Source organism: Durio zibethinus, chromosome 6 (genome assembly GCF_047325235.1).
Source record: "Durio zibethinus cultivar Kanyao isolate XHJ-2024 chromosome 6, ASM4732523v1, whole genome shotgun sequence".
In the NCBI taxonomy this organism is placed as follows: domain Eukaryota; kingdom Viridiplantae; phylum Streptophyta; class Magnoliopsida; order Malvales; family Malvaceae; genus Durio; species Durio zibethinus.
The window spans coordinates 24,004,157-24,012,565 of NC_143167.1; the positions used below are offsets into that span (position 1 = coordinate 24,004,157).

The 8,409-nt window shown below is 43.0% G+C and overlaps 1 protein-coding gene across 6 annotated transcripts; it reads right to left on the reverse strand.

The window, feature by feature from the left end:
• Positions 1 to 4,600: 4,600 nt before the first annotated feature.
• On the reverse strand, positions 4,601 to 6,562 carry LOC111285864 (Galactosyltransferase family protein). 6 transcript variants are annotated; one of them, XM_089762330.1, is made up of 3 exons: positions 5,566 to 6,562; positions 5,416 to 5,473; positions 4,601 to 5,254 (listed from the first exon to the last, which is right to left on the reverse strand). In XM_089762330.1, the coding sequence occupies exons 1-2, from the start codon at positions 6,488 to 6,490 to the stop codon at positions 5,448 to 5,450; spliced, it is 951 nt and encodes a 316-aa protein (XP_089618456.1). In that variant the 5' UTR covers positions 6,491 to 6,562; the 3' UTR covers positions 4,601 to 5,254; positions 5,416 to 5,447. The 6 variants fall into 6 exon arrangements, with proteins under 6 accessions (XP_089618456.1, XP_089618455.1, XP_089618454.1 ...); XM_089762329.1 differs by having other exon boundaries at positions 4,601 to 5,265; XM_089762328.1 differs by having other exon boundaries at positions 4,601 to 5,029; positions 5,142 to 5,265; positions 5,416 to 6,560.
• Between the last annotated feature and the right edge of the window lie 1,847 nt (positions 6,563 to 8,409).

The window sequence follows — 8,409 nt, forward strand, 5'->3', positions numbered from 1 at the left end:
ATCCCAACAAGATTGTCGTGGATGACTAACCTTTTTAGTGTAAGCTCTGGCTGTGGTTCGTGTTTTGGATTTTGCAAAGGAGATGGGGATAAATGAATTTATGCTGGAAGGAGACGCAATGACGATTATAAAAAAACTTCGATCATTGAACTAGGGCATGTTGTCATGGGCTCCGACCTTAGACTCAGAAATCGTGTGGCCTTAGGCTTGAAATCTCTTTTTTTATGCCTAAGTCAGCCTAAAACATAAGCGTGCGGGCACTAGAACAACAAAAAGGGCTGATTATGCAAGTTAAAGAGAAACAGGATAAGAAGGTAAAATTCTGGAAATGCTCTTGTATTCATTGAAACAGAAGTGTTTGATGGTGTACAAATGAGGGTGGAGCAGTCCTCTATTTATAGTTGAGGCTTCAGCTACACTTAATGGTAATATCCCTAGAATAAAGGCTAAAATCAAGGGATTATACAGATTACAATCAATTAGGATGCTAACTCCTAATTTTCAGGGTCAACCAAATCTGCCAGGATGCTCCTGCTGATCCTGCCTGCTTCCAGAAGTTTCCCTTGCGTGTCCAGCACCTTGGGCCTTTCTGGATGTGGTGCGGACAGCTTGTATGCCAGGCTTTGGTCTCATGGGCTGGCCTGCAAGTTGGGCGGGCATTCTGAACTCATTTGCTAGGCTTTACACGCAGATACCCTCCAGCACGCCTGGTCTACGGGCCTCAACCTCTGGCTCACCTGCTGGTGTGCCTGATGTGCCTGGCGCGCCCGCTCAGGGCATGACATTCTCCCCTACCTGATTGCGTAACACCTTCGTTGCATCTTCTGCATGGTACTGCCTGATCTGGTCCTCGAACTGCCATAAGTTAGTTACTGGTTCTTAGCTCGCCTCACTATCTGAAAGTCCCTTCCAGCGTACCAAATACTCTTGTCTTGGTTGATGGTTCTTCCGTCTCACCTCTCAATCAGCTATGATGTTGTGGACCTCCTTCTCATATGAGGCCCTTACTTTCAATGGCGCACGCTTTGACTCTGCCCGTCTTAGATCTCCCTTATCCTCATGAAACGGCTTGAGCATGCTCACATGGAACATCGAGTGTACCCTCAGCTTGGGTGGTATATCCAGCTTATAGGCAACTTTGCCTACCCTCTTGACTACTCGAAAATGTCCCTCATACCTCCAGACTAAGCCTTTGTGCAGCCCCCTATGGTGCACAATGGGATGCAGCTTCACCAACACCAAGTCTCTAACCTAGAATTGCACGTCCCGCCTATTCTGGTCTGCCCACTTCTTCAACCTCTTGGCTGCCTTATGTAGACAAACTTTGGCCAAGTCAGTTTGCTCTTTCCATGCCTTGGCAAACTTGTATGCTGCTGGATTCGGCCCTGTATAACTTACAGCAATCGAACCGGGTGTTAGTGGTTGTTGCCTTGTCACAACCTCAAATGGGCTCTAGTTTATTGCCTCGCTCTTTTGTAAGTTGTAGAAAAACTGCGCAATATCTAGCTGCTTTGGCCAGTCCTTTTGTGTGGCACTCACATAGTGCTTGAGGTAGACCTCCAATAGTCCATTCACTCGTTCTGTCTGCCCATCGGTCTGCGGATGCATGCTGGTGAAAAAGTTCAAGTCTGACCCCAACAGCTTGAACAACTCAGTCCAGAACCTACCCATAAACTGCCCGTCCCGATCACTAACAATGATCCTTGGCACTCCCCAGTACTTAACCATGTTCTTTAGGAACAATCGAGCTGCCTCCTCGGCTGGGCACTCCTTGGTTGTTGGAATGAAGATTCCATACTTGGAAAACCTATCCACCACTACCATGATGCTTCTGAACCCTTCTACTTTGGGTAGACCGACTATAAAGTCTAGAGAAATACTCTCCCATGGTCGCTCTGACACTGGCAATGGCTTCAAGAGACCGTTTGGTTTTTTGAGCTCCACCTTGTCCTGTTGGCAAACAAGACAAGTCTTCACATAGGCCTTCACATCGTCCCTTATATACAACCAGTAATACTAGTCCTCGATTAGTGCCAAGGTACGGCTCACTCCTGGGTGTCCAGCCCACCTTGAATCATGACATTCTTGTAAAACTTTCTTACGGAGCTTCCCGTGCTGCGACACAAACAGTCTACTGCCCCTGGTGTACAACAAACCATCCTGCAACCAAAACAGCCTAGTCTTACCTTACTGGGCATACTCCATCAAAGCCTTGGCTGTAAGATCACGCGTAAGTCCCTCCTTGATGCGCGGCACCAGTGACCCTTCTGGTTGGCTAATGGTAGCAAGGTTAGCCTTTTTGCTCAGGGCGTCTGCCACTAGATTCGCCCGTCCTAGCTTGTACTCTATCTGAAAATCCAATTCCGCAGGATGCTTGTGCTGGAAATAGAATCGGTGCACCATAGGGTACCTTCGATAGCCTGATGAAGCCAGTATCAACTAACTCTTCGAGCTGCTTCCTCAACTCCTCTAACTCTGGTAGAGACATTCGGTAAGGGGCTCTAGCTAGTGGCTTGGCCTCGGACACCACTTCGATCTTATGGTCCACCTCCCTCTTAGGTGGTAGCTTGCTAGGCAGCTTTACGGGCATCACATCACTAAAGGTCTTCAGCACCTTTAACACCTCCAAAGGTGACTCAGTCTCCTTCTCCCTTGGCTCATCATATTTTAGGGCTACCAAGAAGGTGTCTTCTTGTCTGCTTATCGCCTTGGCAAATTGGATGGCTGACACCACTCGCGACCCAACTCCAGACCTTTTCCTCAATGGCACTAGGCATTAGCACCGTGCATCCAGGATGCAAACACAATCGGTAAAAGGCATAAGGAGGGCGTTAATCCGAACAAGGAAATCCAACCCAATCACAAACTCATAGTCGTCAAGGGGTATTACCTCTATGGTCTCCTTGCCTTTCCAGTTTCCAAGCTGTAACTCCACACCCTGTGCTACTCCAATGGCTAGAACCTCATTGGAGTTCACCATTTTAATGGTACCAATCCCTTTCTGCACCTTCAGTCCGAGCTTCCAGGCTCCATCACCTGAAATAAAAAGATGTAAGGCACCTGTGTCCACCAGTGCACTCACCTTCTGACCTGCAACCATCAAATCTGCAAACATCAAGCCCTTTGGCTTGCGGCTCCCCTTACTCTGAACAATATTGAGCACCAACGACCCAAGCTTTACTGCCTCTAACTCTGGCTTCTCGTCAGACTCCTTGTCTATAGCAGCCAGGTTGCCCTTCTGCGGGTAATTACGTGCTATGTGGCTCCCTCCACATAGGTAGCATGCTAGTGGCTCTCGGTCCGCCTTTGCTTTCCACTTACCTGCTGGTGGCTTCCTCTCGCCATCCTTGGTTGAACGGTCTTGGTCTTCATCCTTGGACTCCTGATCATATTCCTTCCCCTTGGACTACTTTTTCCAATCCCTATCGTCCCTGCCCTTACCTTTGGGCTTGAAAGACTCGAACTTGTTCAGAGGCTTGAACTCTATCAAGGCCTCGACAGTAGTCATGGCTTTAGCCAAGTCATGAACTCCCCTCCTTTGTAGCTCATGCTGCACCCACGGCTTCAGCCCATCCATGAAAGCAAATAAGACATCATTCTCGCCTAGATTCGAGATCTGTAGCATCAGTTCAGAGAATTTTTGGACATACTCCCTTATGTTTCCTTGCTGGCTAAACCGGCGTAACTTTGCCCGCACCTCATCATCAGCATACTCTGGGTAAAATTGTTCTCTGAACTCCTTTGGAACTCTGCTCAGGTTCCAATCTTGGCACTCCCATGCCTGACATCATCACACCTGCGCCTCCACCACAATAAGGCTACATCAGTGAGATACATAGCAGCGGTGCTTACCTTTATCACCTCGTCTTACATGCCGATGGCCTGGAAGTACTGTTCTATACCCCAAAGGTAGTTGTTTACTTCCTTAGCCTCCCTAGTCCCCTTGAACTCCTTAGGCTTGGGGACATCCAATCTGGATTTGGACACTCTGGCAAACATGCCATTCCCAATGGCAGTCTTGCAAGCAACAAGCTCACTGGTAAGCTCCTTCATCCGCTAGCGCATGGCCTCCATGCCATCGCGCAAGGTCAGCACTTCAGCCTCCAAGGTCTGATTCTTTTGGGTGAACACATCCAAGCCTTTGTTGAGAGTAGCTTCCAGCTCACTTTGGATCTCCTCCCCTATGGAGTCTAGCGATGCAATGTAAGTCTCTACTTCCTCAAGCTTCTCCCCCACGTCGCCCATGGTCACCTCCACCTTGGTCAGCCTACCGTCCATGGTAGACCAGATATCTCTAGAACTGGCTTTTTGCATTTTCCACGGCCATGCTCCTGGGCCTCTGGTTGTTGGCTAGCAACGTCGCTTTGGGATACCATCTCCTCAATCATGATCTAACCGGCACAACACAAACACGCAGAATTGAACTTGCTCTGATACCAATTGTCATGGGCTTCGACCTTAGACTCAGAAACCGTGCGGCCTTAGGCTTGGAATCTCCTCCTTTATGCCTAAGTCAGCCTAAAACACAAGCGTGCGGGCACTAGAACAACGGGAAGGGCTGATTATGCAAGTTAAAGAGAAACAGGATAAGAAGGCATAATTCTGGAAATGTTCTTGTATTCACTGAAACAGAAGTGTTTGATGGTGTACAAATGAGGGTGGAGTAGCCCTCTATTTATAGTTGAGGCTCTAACTACACTTAATGACAATATCCCTAGAATAAAGGCTAAAATCAAGGGATTATACAGATTACAATCAATCAGGATGCTAACTCCTAATTTTCAGGGTCAACCAAATCTGCCAGGATGCTCCTGCTGATCCTGCCTGCTTCCAGAAGCTTCCCTTTCGTGTCCAGCACCTTGGGCCCTTCTGGATGTGGTGCTGGCAGCTTGTATGCCAGGCCTTGGTCTTACGGGCTGGCCTACAAGTTGGGCGGGCGTTCTGAACTCGTTTGCTAGGCTTTGCGCGTAGATACCTGCCAGCACGCCTGGTTTGCGGGCCTCAACCTCTGGCTCGCCTGCTAGTGTGCCTGATGTGCTTGGCGCGCCCGCCCAGAGGGTGACAATGTCATTTATAGGATTGATAGTTGAAGAGGCAAGACAGAATATGGCTGAACTGAAAGGATGCAAAGCACAACATACCGGAAGGTCTGGTAATGAAGCTGCTCACAGATTGGCAGTGTATGGACTTAGGATAGATGAGGGATTGTACTGGCTAGAGGACTATCCTGCTTTCATGCAAGACATTATTGAATCTGATGCAAACCTGAGTTATTAATAAATGAAAACAAAACTTGATTTCAAAAAAGAAAAAATATTTATATAAAAAAGGATAGTATATATACACTTATATTACAACGATATCCAATATTTAAACTTCTTACTTCAGCCTCATCGTTACAATTGAAAATTTTACCTTAATAAAACCGGAAGAATGAACGAATCAAATCAATTTTTATGCTTGGGCTTAAAATCTGACAAATCAAATCAAAAGAATTAAAAAAAAAACTATAGAGTTACGCAGCCAATTATGGAATATGATATAATTTAGATGGTTTCAAATTACTGGTAACATTGAAATACTTCAAGGTGTGAATCCACTTGTCCTGATTCTTCAACAAATGCACAGCGATCGTGTCTGGCCACAGCTCATGCGTGCACCTTGTGGGCGGCTCAGGAAAATTGTACATAGACCATTTGGCATTGTATCTGTTTTTCGCCCGGTGCCCATCTCGGATCCAATCTCCAAAAACCTTATCTTCGGGGCCTTCCAAATTATTTCTAGGAATTTCCGATTCTCTAATCCATTCAGCAATATCCCAAGAAACCAAGTATCCCATGCCAGACATGTAATGAACAAAAGGGTCCATGCTGGGGCATGGAATAACGTAGCCGTAATACAAGTCTTCTCTAGGCAATGGCCTTAAAGAGTCCACCAAGTTTTCCAACCTCAAATATGTATCATCGTCTCCTTTCATCACGTAATGGTAAGGTGGGTAAGGCCTATCCGTGGAGTTAAATATCTCCGGTAAGCTCGAAAAGAAAGTGTAAGTCTTGCCCTTGTTCATGTTCTCTTTGCAGTTGAGGATGATAATATCATCATATCGCATTATCTCAAGTGCAACCAACACCTTCTGGTCTTCCTTTGTTAGGTTGCAAAAAACGAACTTGACATCAACTTGTGCGCCAGCGGGAGACTGCGTGCCATATATGAGACGAAGGAAATGGCGCCGTTGGTATTGATCAGGAAGTGTTAGGATTCCGATTAGAATTCGTATGTCATCGGATGAAGAAGAATTTGATGCAGCGGAAATTTCTGAAGATGCGTTGTGGGATTGAGAAGGGACATTGGAAAGAGCACATCTACCAAACTTCAATATGCTGTCGAATCTAATTTCATTGATGGAAGCTAATGCACAGAGGAACAAGATGAACGCGAGAGACGAGAGAATGAATCGTTTTCCTTCTAATGATCTTGTTGAAGGCTTCATTGTTAATTTGATATGTTTGAGTTGTTGCCCTTTGTAGATATTTTATGAAAGAAGGGTGCGGAGTTGAATGAGAAGCATTTTTTGAGTCAAAATATTGATATTATTAAATTCCAAAACTTCCTTGGATGCGACGCATGCACTAGTCGTAAGTTGTAACTTTCGTGCTATTTGGACTACCACCTTGACTTTTCATCTTGCAAGGAACGTGATGGAGGAAAAAGCTTCAAGTATATTAAGGAGAAAGGCATGAAAAGCATGAATATACCCTTGTGTCCTTGGTGTGATATGGGTTATTAAAAAACCGATAGGCAGAATATTACAAAAAGATATTGTGCAAAATAATGATTCTAATTCCAAAGTGAAAAGACAAAATTAACGATAAGGCTTGTAATTTAAAATAAAATTAAATATCCCACATTAATTCGTAATATTTAGATTGACGCTTTTCCAGAATCTTTTTAACATTCTCTATTAACATATATGATCTATATATAAGTGGAAACCAAATTGTAACGAGTAGAAATAGCTAACTAATTAATATTCCAAAAATCGAATTATTTAAGGTTTAATTTGATTAGGGACATATAACTCCTTATTCTAAACAGATCATATGGGAAATATTTTCGTCATTTTTCGGAAGTTAGGAAAAAAATATACAAGTAGTAGAAATTTGAACAGCTGTGAAGAGAATTGAAGACTCAAAAAGGTTCAAATATGAATCTCTAAACAACCCACTAGAGACCTTGAAAGAAGACTATGTGAAAAACCGTGCTCAATTTCTCAAAATCTAGAGGAGTTTTTAGTCTATTCGCCAAATTTTCCTTGCCCAATCTTTAGGCTAATGAGGTGCAATTGTATAATCAAATTAGGAAATCAAATGCACAAAATATTAGCCGTGGGGAAGGTGGATTTAAGCCTAACGTTGGCTACACTTTTTCTAAGTTTGGGCCTGTATCTAGCCAAAATCGTTTGGTCAACTTTTCGTAAGTAGGTACATTTGCAATTGCAAGAACATGGCATTACTTGGACCCTTGTTTTGGTTCTACTCACCGACTCATCACATACTTGAATTTGAAGAAAATACCATTGACCCTGGAAACATGCTAATTAATCAGTAGGAAATCCCGCTGGGGAATTGATTTTTATAGTGATCCAAGAAATAGCTGCCCCTTTTATTGTTTATATTAGAACTCACAGAATTAGCTGAAGATTGATTTCCTCTATAACCAATCACAGGGCACTACACTTTATTTGCACTAAATGATCTAAACATCCACTTAGTTTTCTTATAAAAGGAGGAATATCTCATAACCTGCTGATCAAACGGGAACGTTTATATAAAACAAAAATAAATCCTACCAATCAATCTTCTTTTTCTAAAATAGCCAAATCTATGTTGATTTTCAAAGGTTAAATAGCTTTCTGATCAGTGCATATAAGTTGTGAAGTGACTGCTGGTTTAACTAGTTTTCCTATTTCATGTTATACGAACTCTTCACATATGTATCCTTGTCCCACTTTTTTAAACACTTCAATACTTGTACCGGTACGACATATATTTTACTTTGAGTGTCAAAGTTAGAGTAAAAAAAACTATAAAAAAAAAAAAAATTCAAGCCAAATTTCAGGCTTCCTTCTGTGCCTTCTCTTTTTCAACCTTCCTATTGCTTTCTATGATTAGTATTCACTGTACTTTACAAATAGATTGAGATTAGAAATTAAACTATAACAGTTTAAGGGGTGCATTTAATTTACAATTTTTTTTTATTATAGTAGTGTAATTGTTCAATTATATTAAAAAATTTTGTAAGTTTCCACCATTTCTAAATGTGAATTTTATATAAAATTTTTATAAATTTTATATAATTTTAAATTATAATTGATTAATTATATTATAATGATTGTAAATTATATGTTCT